This window comes from Spermophilus citellus (assembly GCF_964194105.1).
Source record: "Spermophilus citellus genome assembly, chromosome: 1".
NCBI classification, from domain to species: Eukaryota; Metazoa; Chordata; class Mammalia; order Rodentia; family Sciuridae; genus Spermophilus; species Spermophilus citellus.
Genome location: NC_138182.1, coordinates 135,760,279 through 135,780,211, shown reverse-complemented (window position 1 = coordinate 135,780,211; position 19,933 = coordinate 135,760,279). Strand labels below are relative to the sequence as shown.

Genomic DNA, 19,933 nt, shown 5'->3' with positions numbered 1-19,933 from the left:
TGCGATGGTCAACATGGAAAGAATTAAGAGATACGAGAAACACCGGGACACAGACTAGCTGGTCTGAAAAGGTGAAGACGACGAGGCCCAGGCTCACGCATGGGCAGATGAAGTGAGGAATGTGCCATTCTGTGGGCAAGGACTCCCAGATGGGAGAAGGTTGGGTTTAGAAATGTTGAGCTATGGCACATCCAGGCAGGGACAGCCAGCTGGGAGCCCTTGAGTATGCAAGTCTGAAACTTGGTTAAAAATAAATAAATAAATAAAAACGTGGTGGAAATATAGACTTGGTAAGTCACAGGCCATGAGTGGGTCATCACGTCACCGGAGTTGGTGAGATAAACTAGGTGGGTAGAGTAAAAACCCACATTTAAGGTATTTTAAGAAAACCAGTATTGAAGAGATGGTCAAAAGTAAAAACCTGCAAAGAGGCTAAAAAGGAGAAACCTAAGTGATAGAAGAACACAGCGCCACAGTGGCTTAAGAGGACAGCACCTGACAGTTCAGAGTCACCATGCAACATGAGGGGAAGGTATCCAGAGCCCTTGTGCCACGGTGGTGTGCCTACACACGATACTTCTGTTTGCTGAGGAGGAAGGGGAAGGCTAGGGAATGGAGAGGGATGTCTCCATCTCTCTAACAAGGGGTTCAGCTTTGAGGGAGGGAGAGAAAGATGATGTAGTCCGGAGGCAGCCTTGCTTACACCAAACCAAAGTCTCCAGCCATTAGCGTTGTCCAGAAATGGACTGACTGCACTCAGAAGAATGGGTTCTTCATTGCTGGAGGCGTGGAGAAAATAACCTGGATTTTATATTTGGAAAGGAGTAAAGGTAACAAATCGAGAATCTAGGCTTCCACCTTCACAAACTGGAGAAAGAGCAAAGTAACCACAAATCAAGCAGAAGGAAGGATTGGATCAGAATTGGATGGAGCCTGGTTCTTACCTCACCCCAGTGCCCACGAGTTAAAGATGGAACGCAAGCCCCAGTGGGGTGCTGGCTATTCTGGCTCCCACCCTGCCTCGTGCTCTGAAATCCTGTGATCATGAGCCCAGGAGCCAGCCCCAGAGCAATAAGCCCACTAGCCTGTCTTCTGTTTTGCCGGAATCATACTTTTTTGCTTTTAAGCTGACTTTTATGCATTACTAGTCCCCATCAAACCTTGCCCGACCTGGGTGTTAGTTTCCCTTCTCTCAATAGTTGGTGTCTGGTGAGGAGAAAACCAAACCAATCTGATAGGGGGATTTACAAGCCTTTCTGGATTTATAGGTGGACAGATTGGCCCAGCCACCTTCTTTAATCCTGCAGACTTCCCAAACAACCAGACAGAGGATTTCTGGGATCCATCATCACTGATCCCCCTGTCATTCATCCTATTTATAATGTTATGTGCATGTATGAGAATGGAACAACACATCTTACTATTGTGTATAATTATAATGAATCAATAAAAAACTAAAAGAAAAAAAGATTATAGTAAAAATGTATTGAGCTTTCAGTATGTGCCTGGGACTTTGCTACCAGTTTATGCATTCTCTCAATTCTCACAGAAACCCATTAAAGTAAGTATTGTTCTCATCCTCATTTTATAGATAAATACATAGACTCAGAGAGGCTAAGTAATTTGCCAAGGTTACACAGTTAATAAGTACAAGAGCCAGGATTTGAATCCCTGTCTGGCTGACTCTAATGCTCAGGGTTTTAGGAATGAAAATTCTTTCTAGTTTAAAATTATTTTCTCTTTCTTTCCCTCCATCCATGCAGTCTCAGGAAGAAGTCTGTGATCTGCTCCATGCTGCACCTTTCCAAAACATCTTGCCCAGAGTCTACATCAAGGGTAAGACCAAGCTTGCCTTTGAACTTGATCATTCTTTTTTTAAACTGGGATTGAACTCAAAGGTGCTTAACCACTGAGCAACATCTCCAGCCCTTTCTTGAATTTTATTTAGAGACGGGATCTTGCTCAGTTGCTAAGTACCTTGCTACGTTGCAGAGGCTGGCTTGAACTCACAATCCTCCTGCCTCAGCCTCCTGAGTTTCTGGGATTACAGGCATGAGCCACCAAGCCTGGCAGAATCTGATCACTTAATCCCGGTGATCTCAGATCTGCAGTCAGAAAGAGAAGGTCACATTGGGCACCTGTCGAACAATCACAGGATTAGGAGTGACACTGTAGGCCTTCTGCCTTCTAGACTACCTTAAGTATGTTGCTACCTATCCTTGGTTTAAATTCCTCAAGTGTTGAGATCTCACCTCTTCATGGGGAGCATAATTCCATTATTGGACACAGCTTACAAAAATCGTTTCTTTGTAGTGATTCCTAATCGGTTTCCAGAACCAAGGAGAAAGTTCTACCTGCCTCATTCAAAGTTTGGAATCCAGACACATCATCCAGTCCCCTGAGCTTCTCCTTCCCTGTCACCCAGTGTGGCCCAATCTCAAGTCTGCTCGGTTACTCCTTTTGCAGAGGGAGAACGCCTAGAAGTCCGGATGAAACGCCTGGAAGCCAAGTATGCCCCGCTTCACCTGGTGCCCCTGATTGAGCGCCTGGGGACGCCCCAGGTAAGAACCTATCACCAAGCCTCTGAGGACCAACAGGAACGTTAGAGGGAGAGCACTGGACCCAACCTCCTCATTTTACAGACAGGGAAACTGAGGCTCAGAGAGGGAAAGTGTCCAATACCACAAAGACAATTAGTGGCAGGAACGGGACTGGAATGAAATTTGCAGACCGAGTTCTTTCTTCTTCATCCTGTATTATGTGCCCTGCCAAGGGAGGAAGAAGCTAGGTCATTTAGACAAGGACCCATCACACCCCTGTAAGGCATCAAGAAGTCCTCTACATGCAAAATTAAGACGGCACACTCCGAGTCCTCAGTTCATTTCTGGATATTTTTGCTAGAGAAACACTCCCAGAAACAGGAGATGCTTATGGTAACATTGTTTGCTAAAGCCTACATGTCTACCAGTAAAGCGAGGAATACTCAACACCTAAAATGCTGCAGAGTAGTATATTCAGCATTTGCTTAATATGCAATAATAAAAAGGAAAGATTAGATTTAGCCATATCAATTAGTGTGGACAGACCTTAAACGCACAGTTGGGTGGATAAAACAAGATGTGATACAGTTCACACTGGATGGTGCTATGTTTTCTTTTAAACAATGCACATACCCAAACCATATGAATTACACTTTTCCTGAAGATATCTGGAATGATATACCTAGTTTATCATGGACAACTTCTGAAGAGAGATGGGGTGGACCCTTCATCTTTAGCCGTAATGTTTTAGTATTTTCAAAGTGAATGGACTTATGTTAGCTCTGTAATTAATTTTACGTTAAACCCCAGACCAATTGCCGTGAACATGGAGCTGAGCAGGACAGGCCTCCTTCCTTCAGAGAATTCACACACTCTATGGGGAGGCAGGAAGTGCATGGGGGAGATGGGCCATAAGAAGCATGCTCTGTTTTCCTTCAAGTTGATTTAAGCAAGCTTTACATTTGGGGGGTAATCAGGGGAAGGATTCAAAAAGAGGAGTAACAGGACACCACAGCAGGACAAAGCCAGGGTGGTTTGTTTTGCTTGCTGATACCACTGTTGAGAAGATTTAAGACTGAAGTCCATTCTTGGACTCGCATCCCTAACTGAGGTTAGCACCAAGGTCAGAAGGAGCCACATCCTCAGCAGAGGGCAGAAGGTGGTCTCTCTTCTGGCAAAACCTGGCAGGTCTTTGGAGCACACTGCAGAGCCCCATCTGTCCAGGTGTCACACTGATGGAGCTACCTTTGCAGGTCCCCCTGCCGCCACAAGCTCCTGCTGAAAACAGGACTCAGCGCCCGGTAGCACTCAGGTTCTTTAACTCACCCGAGAACTCAGACACTGCACATTTTCCTTTCTGGCCCTCAGAAGTTGAGCAGAGGAGATCCTCCAAAAGGATTTCCTTTTAGGGAGAAATCCCCCAAGCCAGCAATGTGGCTGGGTGTCTGCTCTGCTGGTGTCATCCTCCAAGAATCCAGCCCCTCCACCCTAGGCTTGGCATGTGTTTTCACTCGGGGGACTGTGAATTCTTTCCCTGTTCTGGTGAATGCCATTTCCTTGGGACTGATAGAAATCTCAATTTGTCAAATGAATATTCAACAAACAAAAGCCTAGACTTCTGCGAGAAAGGAAATGCCAGTTTTATAAGTCTCTTTTCTTCAACTTAAAAAAAAAAAAGGACAGCAAAAAATCACTATTCTATATTCAGGTTGAGGGTTAGGATGATGAGGGTCTGGGGGTGGTGGAGATTGAGGGTGGGAGAAGGGTGGATGGATACATCAGTTCATGCAGAGTGCAGGTGTGGAAATGCCTCGCTGAATCCCCTTCATGGGTGTAATTAATGTGTTAAATTTAAAAAAATTATCCCATAGAATCCAGAGTTAATAAAATATTAACTCCCAAGCTAGCTCGGGTCTCTCCTTTGCTCAAACTCACATATTTAGTCAGTAACAGAGGAAATGTGTGGCAAATTTAAAGCAAGGAATGTTAACAGCATTGCATTATTTGCATTTGTTTCTGGGACAAATTTAGAGGACCTGGTTCATTGCCCAGCACTATTATGTTGAGTTGCCTTTCTTGACTGTTATAATAAGCAAATGATATATGAATAATAAACATAAAGGATCCCACAAAGAAGAATATTAAGATCTCACGCTCTTGCAAAGGACACTAAATGCAGAAATCATATTGGAGGGTGGGGGGACCTCACTGTAGAAAAGAAATGGATCAGAGCGCTGGCAAACACCTTCCCACGTACATAGCACCCAGCCACAAATTGGGCTATTTGCATCAGAATCTATAAAGCTCTTTTTTTAATGCAAAAAGAAAAAAATGAGATAAATCAAAAGAAAAAGTTGCATGAAAGAAAACTTAAAATATAAAAACATAATGCCACTAGGTGTGGTGGCATTCACCTTTAATTCCTGCTACTCAGGAGGCTGAGCCAGGAGGATCACAAGTTCAAGGTCAGCCTCAGCAACTTAGCAAGACCCTGCCTTAAAATACAATTTTTCAAAAGGTCAGGAATATAGTTCAGTGGGAGATCACTTGCCTAGCATGCACAAGGCCCTCGGTTCAATCCCTGATACTGCAAAAAAAAAAAATACAATGCCAACACAGTAAAAAGTTTCTGTATTAACAATAATCAGCAGAATGCAAATTCAAAAAATGAAATACTCTTTTATTCCCCAAGTCGGTGAAGAAAATTTCTTTATGATATCTCTGATTGAGGGGACCAGAAATTGGCTTGACCAAGGTAGATGTACCATGGTTTAGCTTTTCTTGAGACTCGTTTGCCACTATGGAGCAAGAGCCTTTTAAAATATTAGACCTTCTATCCCCGGAATTCATCCTAACAAATGAGCAAGATAGGGTCACAAATTTTTATGCATAAGGGTGATTGCTTTAGCATTGTCTGAACAATGAAAATCTGTAGACAATCTAAAATTACCAAGAATAGAGAACTAAATAGAGCAGGGATATCAAAGGCTATTTTGTGCAGCCATACATAAAAAAAAAAATCATGCTACTGAAAATATTGAAGGAAATGAGTTTTTAAATTGCTTCTATATTGCGATTAAAAAAAGCAATGATGTAATCCAAATTTTGTTAATTATGTATGCAAATATACAATGCAGCAGTATTTTTTTAAAGTTCATTTTTAGGCAACAGGGTTTAGAGGGATTTTTAAATTTTCTTTCTTATACCTTTAAAAAATTTTTTTCTCCAAATTTAACCCAGTGACTATGTATTACTTTTATAGTTCACAGAAAGAACTGGAAGGATTTTCATTCTTCCAAAAGAAAGAAATGAGGCATCTTTCACTGACTGTAATGGGTGAAACCACCTGAATTGAAACATTGCCTGTAGATTTATAAATTCAGTTGCCCCTTTTTATAGTTCCCCTACCAGGATTGCCAGGCCCTGAGGACTGATTCAGGCTAACCAAATGCATAGTACATTAGTTAGAAAACCAGAGCTCTGTGTTAATTTACCCAAGAGAATATTAATGACTTGAATTACAAGTGTAGGTCCTTTATTTGCTGAGCACCTCCCCTGTACCAGGCAGGCTCTCTGATGTAAAAGCTCTTTCAGGAGCCAAAGAGAACAGAATAAGAACAGAATCAAGCATAGGTTTCAGGATTTTTTTTTTAAGTGATCCTTCTAGCTAACTGCAGCAACTTGAGGGGTCTCCCCTCTGCTCAAGAGTTGGATGTATCTGCTTACAGTGTTAAGTTGAACCCCATGAATTAAAGCTCCCTCACCTTTGTGTTTAAAACACAGGTTGGCAAACTTTTCTCCAATTCATCTTTTTACTAGCCATCTTTCACGTTATGGTTGTCACAGATCAGTGTGGTGGCACACACCTTTAATCCCAGCTACTTGAGAGGCTAAGGCAGGAGGATTTCAAGTTGGAGACCAGCCTGAGCAACTCAGCGAGACCCTATCACAAAATTTAAAAAAATAAGAGGGGCTGGGGATGCAACCCAGTAGCAGAGTATCTCTGGGTTCAATCCCCAGTACTGCAAGGAAAAAAAAGAAATAAAGAAAAAACCCTGCCTGCAGTTGTCATGACAACCATACTTGTGGCCCACATTCATATCGGGCTCCAGCATTGGTGTTTCCAGATTTATTCCCTTCCATAGATTCACTTAACAGCTACCTTCTTTAGGGGCTTCCAGGGAGGGAGCTCAGACTGAGGACAGGCAGGTGCTTCCCAGCCACCTGTACAATGGGCTGTCCAGGAAATGTCCCAGGAGGGAACTGATCCCGAGTCCCTATGGACCTCTCCATCTCAGAAGCCACTTCTCTTTAGCTCTGTTCCCCAGACTAGGGTATCTTATTTTAGCCTTAGGTTTTAATGTTTATCTTGCTTTGCAGAAGGCTTTCAGCACCTTTACCCTAGATATTTTTCCTCATATTGCACAAAACACCTATTGCAGCGTGTTTTGATGTGCTTGTCTAGACATCTTTTAGGTGCACAGGATCCAGGACTCAGATGAGAAATCAGTGTACATTATTAATAGAGATCATTTGCAATTGCCAAGGAAGAACTTCTAACTAGAGGAAATAACTCTGTGAAGTCAGTAGCAAATTTTAAAAGATTAACATATGTTCCTTCTAGCACATTCATCTGCACATAAGTATTTAAAGTAAAAACTGCCCCCACAAGTGATTTTAATCTTTCTAAAATGTTTTCTGCATACAAACACACACCACGCATATACTGGTGTCTGCCTGTGGGATTGCGGGCTGGTGCTTTTAGTAGGATTGTATTAGACCTCATTTCTACACCTCACTCTAGACACTTCACTTGTCCTTTAGATCCAGACTATCAGAAATGGAATCCCAGCTTTACCCCACATGGGCTGCCTGAGACTCAGTTTCTTCCTCTGTGAAATGGGATAATCAGGTCTACCTCATGGGATTGGATAGTCAGTACCTATCAGGTGCTTAAAATAGGACCTGGTGTGTTACCCACTAAATAATGAACTAGCTGTAGTAACAGTAAAGTCATGCTCTTCAACACCTACCTAGCTTTTTATTATGTGGGTAAGTCATAGTTTCTACAAATCATTCCTCTTGAGATGCTTCTGGATTTTACTTACCACAAATACAACTCACCGCAAGCTTGCCTGTTGTTGCACTTGGCTCTGGGCAGGACATCAGTCCTGGTGAATGAATTCCAGGTGCTGCCAGCTCCAGTGTTTGGGAAGTGACAATTGGGATCTTGGATCTTTACATAAACCTCTGTTCCCAGCAAATTGCCATTGCTCGGGAAGGTGACCTGCTGACCAAGGAGCGGCTGTGCTGTGGCCTGTCCATGTTCGAGGTCATCCTGACCCGCATTCGAAGCTACTTGCAGGACCCCATCTGGCGGGGCCCGCCACCCACCAACGGCGTCATGCATGTGGACGAGTGCGTGGAGTTCCACCGGCTGTGGAGTGCCATGCAGTTTGTCTACTGCATCCCTGTGGGGACCAACGAGTTCACAGCTGAGTGAGTACTGCAAGGAGGCAGGGCCACCACCAACCTGCCCCTCTCCCTGTGAGCCACCAGCTGCCACGACCCATTGAGAAGGTGGGCAGGGGCTAAAGGGGCCAACAATTGTCACACCCAGTATGTTGGTCACCATGCCAGGTGCTGGACTCACCTGCTAAGTGGTGCTTAGCAAAAGTGGACAGCTCTGGCCTCATGGAGTTTAGGTGACCAAAGAGGGGACAAAAAAATGCAAAGGTAAAGTCCATTGGATGAGGTTGTTTTGCAGCAAGGGTGACAGATGTCAGAGTAGAAGGAGTGGGACATTAGACTTTCATTCACAGGCTAGAACAGAATTCCCTCCAACAGTGACTGGGACTTGGATTGATGGGGGAAGAAAGGGACATTCGGGGAGAGGCAACAGATGGCTGGGAGCAGAACCAGAATGTGAGAGTGTGATTGTGCAGGCAGAAGCCCAGCGTTAAGAACCTGGCTGTCGGGCTGGGAATGGCTCAGTGCTGCAGGTTTACCTAGCATGTGCGAAGCTCTGGCTTCAATCTCCAGACCACACCTGTACAAAGGAAAATAAAAACCTCACTGACCACCTCACCCCCACAAAACTCTACTTGTGGAAAACCGGGACCCTATCATAGAAGCCCAGTCTTGTCTGGAGAAGACGGAAGCGGTGCCTTGTTTCTCCTGCACTCACCCAGCTCCATGTTGAGGCCAGTGGTGGAGAGGGTGACAAGGCACGTCCCATTGGAGCCAAGAAAAAGTATGTGAGGGCCTGAGAAAGCTGCCCTAGCAGACTGGGCTGCGGCTCCAGGTCAAGAGCAGAGAGGGTAGGTCCCCACCGCTGTCCACATCGCCCGTGTCTCTTACGAGTTGGGCCTTGCAGTCAGTCGGAGCTGTGTCAAAACCTCCACCACCACCACACCCTGCCTCCCCTTCAGCCCAGTGTGGCCAGTTGGTCTCTTCATTTGAAATTGGCTTTCACCTCAAAGAATCAAGAAGGATTCTCCTTTCACTTGCCTGAAATCACCACCAACCACTTGAGTCTCAAGGGCTGTTTTGGATTTTCCTTGAAAATCCATCTCTTCTTCAAAGCTGATTCTTGTTACTTCAGTAACAAGATCTTCTTGTGATTAGAAGGACCTATTATATAATCCTAGTCCCTGGAACAAATAAATCCACCCTCACGGTTTTTCTTGAACCCATTTTACAGATTAAGCATCTTGGCCCAGAGATGGTTCTGCTCACTGGGTATTCTGCTGGCTCAGGATGAGGGCCCTCCTTCCCTGCTCTCACTGCAGCTGCTTCCTCTCCCCTCTCCAGGCAGTGTTTTGGAGATGGCTTGAACTGGGCTGGCTGCTCCATCATTGTCCTGTTGGGCCAGCAGCGTCGCTTTGACCTGTTCGACTTCTGTTACCACCTGCTGAAAGTACAGAGGCAGGACGGGAAGGACGAGATCATTAAGAATGTGGTGAGCAGGCCTGTGGCCAGGGCCTGGGAGGTGCGGCCAGCCTGACGGCTGGCGTCAGAGAAGAGGGGTTGGGGGGCTGCACCTGGGGGGGGCCCACTCCCCACACCACAGGTACACAAAGACACTCAGCAGCTGGGGGCCTGCCTGCAGGAAGCCATGGGTCACCCACTTATATCAGGTCACCTGAAGGGCAGGGCTGGGCTCCTTCCCTGTCCTAAGCAGTCTCGATTCATGATGGCTCCTGTGTACCTTAACCATGTGTCCATTCACTGGACACTAAAGTTGCCCTGGGATGGAACAGTGCTGGTCTGGGATAGGCAGGGCTGCTAGCAGAAAGAACCCTCTAGACTAGGCAGAGGGGGCGGAGAAGGAATGGCTGCAGAAGGCTTCATGGAGGCAGTGTTTACCCCGAGTCCAGAATGAGGACAACAAATGGATTGGAAGGCTCAGGAGAACATTCTAGATAGAGGGAACAGCCACAGCACAGAGGTATGAAGAAGGATGTCGGGAACAAATGGTGGGGACTAGGGATCTGATGAGGAAAATGGGCAGAAGCCTCCTTGTGAAGGGTGTTATAAAAAAATGTGGTAAAGTAAGTCTATAATTTACATTTGTAACCATTTTTAAATGTACAGTTCAAAGGGATTAAGTACACTCAGGCTGTGCATCTGACAGCACATCCCAGGACTTGTCCATTTTCCCCAACTGAAACCGTGCCCATTAAAAAAATAATTCCCTCATCCCTGCCAAACACACCCCTATTTCTATGAATCCAAGTACTTTATGCAAGTAGAATTGCAAGGACACTCTTTGTCCTTGTGTGACTGGTTGATTTCACTTGGCATCAAGTCCTTGGGGCTCATCCATGATACAGCATGTCAAATTTCCTTCTTTCAAGGATGAATATTATTTTATTGCATCTACGTACCATATTTTGTTGATACAAAACAAAAATCCATTGATAGACACTTAAGTTGTGTCTGCCTTTTGGTTATTATGCATAATGCTGCTGTGAGCACAGGTGTCTAAATATATTTGAGTCTCTCAGTTCTTCTGAATATATACCCAGAAGAATTATTGAATCATCTGATCATCGCTGTACCATTTTATATTCCTACCAGCAATGCACATGAGTTGCAGGTTCTCTTATTTTCTGTGTTTTTGATTATTTGCTCATGGGCATGAAGTGGTAGCTCCTTGTAGTTTTAATGTGCAATTCCATAATGATTGGTAATGTTGAATATCTTTCCATGTGTTCATGGATGTTTATGTCTCTTTAGAAGAATGTCTGTTTAATTCCTTCATCTCTTTAAGGGGGTTATTTTTGTTGGCTTTGGGGTTTTTGAGTTGCAGTTCTTTAAATATAATGAATATAAACCCCTCTATACAATTTGTCAAGATTTCACCTCTTCTTCAGGCATGTCTCTTCTTCACTGTGTTGCTTGTGTCCCTGGATTCATAGATATTTTCAACTTGATGTAGCCCAATTTCTCTTTTCTTGCACTGCCTGTGTATTTGATGTCATATCCAAGACACTGCCATTTCCAATGTCAGGAAGATTTACCCTCATGTTTTCTTCTAAGAATTCTTTAGTTTTAGCTTTTATTTTTGTAAGACATTTACCCATTTTGAGCTAATTTTTGGTAAGGTATAAGGTAAGATTCCAACATTTCTGTTCTGCATATATACATGACCCATTTTTCTAACACCATTTGTTAGAAAGAGTGTCCTATCCCCTTCAAATAGTCTTAGCACCCTTGTCAAAAATAATTTTATCATATGTGCAAGGATTTCTTTCTGGGGCCTCTATTGATCTATGTGGCTTTCCTCCCCTCCCTACAACACCCTTGTTTTATCCCCCAATGCTGGGATTGAACCCAGGGCCTCATGCATGCTAGGCAAGTGCTGTACCACTGCGTGACCCCTCAGCCCTGTATGACTGTCTTTATTGTCAGCACCACACTGTTTTGATTATGGTAACTTTGTAGCAAGTTTTGAAACTTGCAAAGGCTTTTAAGGGCCTTTAGCATTTGATTTAGGAACCTATAAAATCCTTCAAGCAAGAGAGTGGAATGATCATTGAAGTATCAGGAACCTGGACCCCAAACCTACTGAATCCTTCTTACTCTCCCTTTGCTTCTCAACCTTTCTCCCATCCTAACCTGAACATCCTTGTCTACAGCCCCTGAAGAAGATGGCTGACCGGATCAGGAAGTACCAGATCTTGAACAATGAGGTTTTTGCCATCCTCAACAAGTACATGAAGTCCGTGGAGACAGACAGTTCTACTGTGGAGCATGTGCGCTGCTTTCAGCCACCCATCCACCAATCCCTGGCCACCACCTGCTAGGCAGATATGCTGCAGACCTCCACCTGGAGGAGGAGGAGAAGCAGGAGAGAGGACAATGGTCAGCCTGCAACGGGGTCCAACTAGAAAGTGTGTGGGGTGGACCTGAAAGCAAATAAGAACCTCCCCAAGCACGTTTGCACCACTCCCAGGGACTGGGCTCGTGCATGCTCTCCCATGACATCTCCATGGTGGGTTCCATTGTGTAAATGAAAAACAAACAAAAAAAACAGGGCAGTGTGTGCTTTATTTTTGTTTTTCCCCCTCAACTGTATTTCGGATCTCCTACTTTTGTCCTTTCTCCATCCCACCATCCCCACCATCTGTGGTTGCTTCCCAAGGCCTCCCCGGCAAGCTCATGTCCTCCTTCTCAGCACCCCCAGGACTGAAGTCTTAGAGACCAAGTAAAGAGTGTGGCCGCATCAGAGGTGTGTGGGCCTGGTCTGACGGTGGTGCAATAGGGTCCTGGTTTCTTTAGCTCCTCTGGCTCCTCTCCTTCCAGTTCCCTGGTGGCACCACCTCCTGCTCCAGATGTTAGGAACTCCCCCACCCTAGGGTATGCTTGGACCAGGTGCCAAGAGCCGCAGAGAACCAGGAAAGGGCCCTGGTGTGGCATGACAACAGATGGTGTTAGCTCTGGCCTTTCATAGGCTTCCCCAAACCCCTTCCTAACTCTCCTGTCTCAGAGAAGTCCCAGAGAAAAGCCAGACGTACTTCCACAATTGTCTGCTATTGAGGTAGAGACTGGGTTAGGAAGGTAGTCAGGGCTGCTATGTGGAAGCAGTATCTCTGAACACAGCCAGGAATTCCAAAGCCCCAGACAGAAAGCTCTTAGGGCATCTCATCAACTTAAGGGCAAGATGGCTCCTTTCTTCTTTAAGCAATTACTCAGCACTGGGCCACACAGGGTGATGGACATTGGGCATGCAACACTGAACAAATCAGCCATGGTACCACCCACAGCATTAGCCAGTGACCAAATTAGTGACCACTTCTTGCCACAGAATCTCTCAAAGGAAAACTCCCACAAGAGAGAAAACATTTTGGGGTTATTTCAGCAGAAGCCAAAATCATCTTGAGAATGAAGAGGTTAGGAGTAAAAATCCTACTTGATAACAAGCCTTTAATTCCAAGATGTACCCCAAAGAGAAGTCCTGTTTTAGGGAGTCAGAATGCCCACTTGTCCTAGCTGCTGAAAAATACTTGGAACATTTTATCTTTTGCATTCAGTTTCCTGTTCTCTTAATGTTCCTCAAGTTAGATTTTGAGGTACAGATTGTCACAGAGATATATTTATTTCCATTTTCCCAACTGAACTAAAACTTTCTACAGTCTCTCTCATCAAGTGTGGCAAGTCCTTCAAAGAGCAGAACCTTGGGGATGCACAGGTCTCAATATAGAGCACATCATCTCTAAAGAGCACCTGTGGCCCTGAGCTTCTGAGAACATATAAAGTAGGACATTTTATGTCCTCAGCCCAAGGAGGAAGACAGAGAAAATGCAAAGAACAATAATGATCCCCCCCTGCCCTATAGAAGATGAATGGACATGGTTAACATGGTCCATTTTTAACCACTCAGGAAGAACAAAGGAAATATCCATTACCAGAGTTTGTAAGATGTACTCATTTGAGTACAGATTTAGGACCTCGGCATTCTCCACAAGCTAGCCGAGTTATTCTGGTGCACGTTGAAGTTTGAGAACCACTGCAGTAAAGAAATCATTCTGCCAGCCTTGGTCTTTGAGCTACCTCTGAGCCAATGAAAAAACACATTTATAGTTTGGGAAGGTGGTTGGAAATACAAGCTGGCAAACCCTTCTATCTGGTACTGCCGCTTCCTGTTCCAATTTCTTCTTTTCTCTTGACAACCGTGAATGAATCCCAGAGGCAGGAGAGAGAGGTTATACCACATGGCAGGACTTAGTGATAGAACACACCTTCAAAACCCACTTAGAATCTCTAGGCTCCAGAACCTTTCAAATTATCTGTCCTGTTTGGGAACAGTAGTTGGCTCTCTCTTTCAGATAGATGATTAGCTTTTACATTCTGCCATTCATTCTAAGTCCTTAGCCATTGCTTGCAGAGATCTGGCCCATCCGTTTAATGAGACTGCTAGTTCAACAACTCATCTCTCCCACCCTACTTTAATAACACTGAAGTTCACCCTCTGGGAAGAGTCACTTTATCCTCAAGAGATTTGATCCTAGTAAATTGAGGTCTTCCCTTTCAGAAGAGATTCCCTTTCCTCAGCTCGCCAGCAGTACTTGTTTATGAACACTGGATAAGTTCAATATTTTTTCCTCCCTAGTATTGTTACTGTCCCTCTTTTGATTTTTTTTAATGTGTCTAAAAACCAAGAATAAAAAAACTTAGATTTTAACAAGTTTTAAGAAATTCTGTCAGAAACTGTCAGATGTACCATATTTGTATTAAGAGTTGTTGGGGATTTTTGTACAATGAATTTACATTTATTTATGGTGACTTATATTTACGCTTGTGATCAAATAATGTTAAATTCTTAAATCATATTTGCTATGCAGCTGAAGATGATATTTTGGTTTGTATTTGGGGGATACCCGTGTTGAGTTGATAAACATTTTCATCTCCATTAAAACTGCTTCCAAACTAGTAAAACTAGCATCTTGGTCTTGATTCCTGGTCCTATTCTCACCTCATTGATCTGTGAAGGTCATATTGAATCTAATGACTAAGAAACCAGTCTCATAAGAGAATCAAAGAAGATAAAAACTATAGCAGGTAAAAATACTCTAAGCTGAGGGCTTTTTTTGCTTTTTCACTGGGGAAATGAGACCTTTAAAAATTGGTTTGCACTGGGCGTTATATAGGAAATAATTCCTTCTCCTAGAGATTCTAGAGTCTGAGTCTAACTATATACCCCTAGTTTTAGGAGGAAGGGTGGAAACTAATATTTGATGAGACCTAACTTATATAGGCACCATGCTAAATTCTGTTGCTAAATTCTGTCCATCCATTTTTTTTTTAGAGAGAGAATTTTTTAATATTTATTTTTCAGTTTTCGGTGGACACAACATCTATTTTTTATGTGGTGCTGAGTATCGAACCCAGCGCCCCGCGCATGCCAGGTGAGCACGTTCCCGCTTAAGCCACATCCCCAGCCCTCCATCCATTCTTTTTTAACCAACTCCATCACTATGTGGTATAGTCTACATTTTACAGAGGCCATAGAGCGTGTTTATTTTCCTGCAGACAGTGACAAAGCTGGAATTTGAGCTCAGTTCTAAAACCTAGGCTTTTTCTGTCACCCTACAGTGAACTGATCAGCCAGGCCAGACCTCTAGCTTTGAGGCACCAAGATTGACCTTAGTCTGGTATCAGGAGAGAACCCAACATGACAGGCTAGGAGGTTCCCAGGCTTAGGGAGAAAGTCACTGTCACTCACCAGAAAAATGTCAAGTAGAGGGATATTTAAGACCAGTTTCCAAGACTCAGAACCCCACATTTCATACAGCACCAGCTTTCCCCAAGGCCGTCCACAGAGAAGAGTGCTAGAGCCACTGGTGGTTCCCACGACCAGCCCTCAAGCTCTCAGGGACACGGGTTTCCTCGTCTGTCAAGGAGGACAAGATAATATAAGGCCTTTCCAACTCTGACACTGTGATCCTGTGTTATTTCCCACTGGAACACTCAGAGGCCTGATCATTTCATATACCCAAGATCCTTCTCGGTTATCTCTGAAAATTATCATCAACATAAAATAATGATACCTGACTGTCATATATTTGACTAGTGTACTTAGAACACTGCTTGTCCTCAGAGATGCTAAGTGAAAAAGGGATTCCTTTGGGGGTACCCTTCTTAGCACTGTAACAATACCAAAGAATCAATCTACAAAAAGTTCCTTTGGGCTCACGGTTTCAGAGGTTCAGCCCACAGTCACTTGGCTCTGTTGCTTTGAGCCTGTGGAGAGGGGGTACATCATGGCAGGAGGGTATGGCAGAGGAAGCCCATCACCTTGTGGTGGCCAGAAAGCAAAAAAAAAGAAGTTCAGGGTCTCAATATCCCTTTCAAGGGCATGTCCCTGTGGCCTAACTTTCTTCCACAGGCTGGTGACCAAGCATTAGCATACCAGCTTTGGGGGAACATTTAATATCCAAACCATCATAATAATGGCCACAACTTGGAGACCTTTCTTTGCAACACTGATCATTTTTTTTAAAGCATGTTTCAGAAAATGTTAAGATTAGGGGGAAAAAAAACTCCTATAGAAAGAGGATCACTCACACACAGCAAGTCATGACACTGGATAATGATTAGAGAAGAAGTAGGGCTGGCAAAGTATTGAAGGATCTCAGGTGGAAAGAGAAAGCACTTCAACGATAGGAGAGACTAGAGTATCCGAGTATTAGTTGGTTAGGACTGTTGTAATAGCATATATGGGATGGCTTAAAGAACAGAAATTTACCTTCTTATGTTTTTAGAGGCTAGAAATCCAAAGTGATCAAAGTGTCAGTAGGGTTGATTTCTCCATGGCCTCTGTTTTTGGTTACTAGGTGGCCATCTTCTCCCTGTGTGTTGTAACATTGTTTTCTGTATTCAGAATACAAAAGTGTTCACTATGATACCACGGAACCTATTCTCTTTCTCTTATAAAGACATCAGCCACATTGGATTAGAACCCACATTAATGACCTTATGTTAATCTGATCACTCTGCAAAAAGACTATCTACAAAAAAAGTCATGTTCTGAGGATTATGACTTCAATATATGGATTTGGGGGGGGCATATTTTATCCTATAATACTGAGAAAAAAAGGTGGATTAGGAAAAGTGGTATCTCTGGGAGCCCTGGACTGTGTGAAGGCTGGGACACCCTTTATGAAATACTTCTTGGACTCTCACCATTTGCAAGTCTTTATAAGATTAGATAGAAAGAGGAAAGGATGATAAGAAGATGGCAGAGTTGGAAATACCAGGAATCCCCACTGAGACAACAATCACATTGGCCAATGATCTGAGGTCATTTATTTTAGAACTTTGTAGCCTTTTGAAGATGGGTAACTTACTTATATAAATAGGATTCCACAGTAAATTGCAGTTAATTTCTTTCTACTTCATATCTTAGGTCAAAGCAGCTACCCATCTTTAGTGCTCCAACCCATAGAGAAAGCTGGAACAGTTTGTACAGAGATTATAAGAGCCAGGGTGGGCCATCAGGACCTTGTCCTTCATCTGTTGGGGATCTCTGTTCTGATCACTGTGGTTTGCTTCTCATCAGAACAGTACAGACATGAGTGCCAGCCATTGCTACACCCCTTCCACCAGTGTTGAAAGCGTCCTCTTTTGGCTAAAGCAACTTCAAGAGAGTTAGTGAGTCAGTATTTTTTTTTCTCCCTTTATTTTTCTCTTTTTTCCCCCAATTTTGGGAGCTAGACATTAAAGGCTAAGAAACTCAAAAGTAACTACATGAGAAAGAGAAATTACAAATTAATCATGCATTTAGAGGGAAAAGTGCAGACTCAGAAAATACCTGAAAAGACTAAGTTTATAATGCAGGCTGATCTATGGAAGGTAGAAAGTCTACATCAATCAAAATAACAAAACAAAATTTTAAGGAAGACTGCGGAAAGGGAAGAATATGGATTTTCAGAGTTATCCCATTATTAGATTCAAATATCCATTTTTCAATTTAAAAAAATCACAAGGTTTATTAAAAAAAAGGGCTACTGATAGTAAATAATAAATACACCATTAGAGACCAGATGGTAAACCTATTAAACAAAACTTTAAAACACCTGTCAAAGATGCTTAACGAACTAAAGGAAGACATAGAAAAGCCAAGAAAATGGGATATGAACAAAATGGAAACCTCACCAAAAAGATAAATAAGAAATTCTACAACTGAAATATACAATAATAAATGAAAAATCTACTAGGCAGACAATATGAGTCCATCTTTACTCCCATAATGAAATACCTAACATTATAAATTTAGAGGTCAATCTGGCTCACACTTCTGCATACTCAAGGACTTGACATTGGCATTAGTACACTTTGATTTTTTGCCCCTTCTCCTCTCCAGGTTTTGCACAGTGCCCCACAAAGAGGATCCTTTAGAGCATATGGATCCCAGAAACCAGAGATTTTATAAAGTGAAGGAAGAACCAGAGGCAGATATTCAGAATCCCTAGTATTTGAAAGCACCTCCCGCCTCACCTCAGGAGGAACACGAGAGAAAAAGGCATGGCTAGACCACACTAGGGTAAGGTGTAAACAAATCCAAGGGGTGGAGACCAGAGAAATTACGTTACAGATCTTGACAATTTACTGTTTTCCATAGTTGTTTTTTTTAAATACCTGGGATAAACAACTTATAAGGAGGAAAAGTTTATTTTGACTCATGGTTTCAGAGGATAAAGTCCATGTCATCTGACTTCATTGATTTTGGACCTCTGGTAAAGCAGAACATCATGGTGGGAAGTATATGCTAAAGCAAACTTTTAGTGGAGACCCCAGCAAGTTAGAGATTCCAGGAACATGAAATGCCTTCTGAGAGAAGCCAATGGGCAGCCAGCAGAGTCACAAGGGTGGGGCTGCCCAAGTTCTTAGAAGCTCACATCATGGCGCCATGTGCCCCAGATGACAGACATGAAGCTACAGATGTTTGCCTACTTGGATTTCATTCTTGTTTGGTCCCATTCCTCCTCATTATTGTCATCCTATTTCTCCTAGTTCTCCCTTTTAAAATAGGTATGTTTACCCTGTACCATTGTAACCCCAAAGTGTGTAACTTTTCTATTTTATTTTTAGATAGACTCATAGTTGACTTTTCCTTGAGTCTTAGAAAAGGCTCTGAATTTGGACTTTTAGAGCCAGTCTCAAAGAGCTAAGACTTTAGGGACTCTTGGAGATGGACATGCGCCTTTAGAAGTCAGGGTAGAACATAATGATTGGGATCTTAAATGTAGCCCAAAGGCACAAGTGCCAAAGGCTTGGCCCAGCCTATGACTATATTAGAGGGTGATAGAAACTAAGAGGTTACATCCAACTAGGAAGTTAGGCCATTGGGAGTGTGTCTTTGAAGGGGACAGTGAGACTGCAGCCTCTTCTTTTTGCTTCCTTGCCACTATGACATGAGATTTGTTCCACCAGAAACACTGCCATAATGCTCAGCCTTGCCAAAGGCCCAAAAGCAATAGGTTTCATGGACTAAAACCTCTGAAACCATGAACCAAAAAAAAATGTTTCTTCTTTATTATTGATTTTTCTCAGGTATTTTGTCTCAGTAATGGAAAGCTGATTAATACAGTGGTAGATCTGTCAACCATTGGCACCCAACAGTGCCAACAGTAGCACCTAATCAAAAGAACAAGCTGACAGCAAAGTATACCCACAAAGCTGAGCTAGTCACTCCCAGAAGTGGAGGGAAGTTTTTCCTGGCTTTGATCCCCAGATAGCGATACTTCAGTGACAGCTTAGTTGTACCACACCAGGAAATTTAACAGCATTCAGGTGACTTCAAATCCCACCCCATACCCACTTATAGAAGGAGATGACCACTGTAGTGGATTTTGGTCAAGAACAGCTGCAAGGTCTGCCATGCCTGGGAATTTAAACAGTACTAAACCCAGGCTCAAAGCCCACCCCAAGGCTGTACATAGACAGAGAGGCAAACCTCAGCAGCACATTTCATATCATTTGGTCCTATGTATCCTGATTAGCAACTCCACCTAACCTCAGAGCCCCTCCTGCAAGCCTGTCCAACTCCTGAATGCAACTAACAGAATCACATGGCCGAAGAATAAAGCTCTGGACAAGTCTACTCTGAGTAGATTTCAATACCTTTCCAGCAGCTCAGCCCAATTTCAGGGCTTAGACAGTGGCATCAATAGATGGCAGAGCCCATCCAGCTACCCCACCCAAATTCAGAGCACAGGCAACACTCCAGCAATATAAAAGTCCTGGAAGCAAGTCTGACCTTCCCAGGATCAACAGCAATTATCCCATCCTAAATTAGAGTTTAGACTAAATAATGAAGGTCTATCCTTGCCAAATAACACTTGCAAAATCTGAGAAGGAGAGCTGTCCTCTCAAATGTGCAGATG

The 19,933-nt window shown here is 43.3% G+C and overlaps 1 protein-coding gene across 4 annotated transcripts in view; it reads left to right on the top strand.

Moving 5' to 3' along the window:
* The window catches only part of CYFIP2 (cytoplasmic FMR1 interacting protein 2), a 130,460-nt gene extending 115,999 nt beyond the window's left edge, over positions 1 to 14,461 (top strand). For all 4 annotated transcript variants that reach the window (XM_081287356.1, XM_081287355.1, XM_081287354.1 and 1 more), the window contains 5 exons: positions 1,764 to 1,836; positions 2,467 to 2,561; positions 7,801 to 8,039; positions 9,354 to 9,501; positions 11,684 to 14,461. In XM_081287356.1, coding sequence (XP_081143482.1) covers positions 1,764 to 1,836; positions 2,467 to 2,561; positions 7,801 to 8,039; positions 9,354 to 9,501; positions 11,684 to 11,851 — 723 coding nt within the window. In that variant the 3' untranslated portion in view covers positions 11,852 to 14,461. The remainder of the gene's footprint in view (positions 1 to 1,763; positions 1,837 to 2,466; positions 2,562 to 7,800; positions 8,040 to 9,353; positions 9,502 to 11,683) is intronic.
* Positions 14,462 to 19,933: the final 5,472 nt, after the last annotated feature.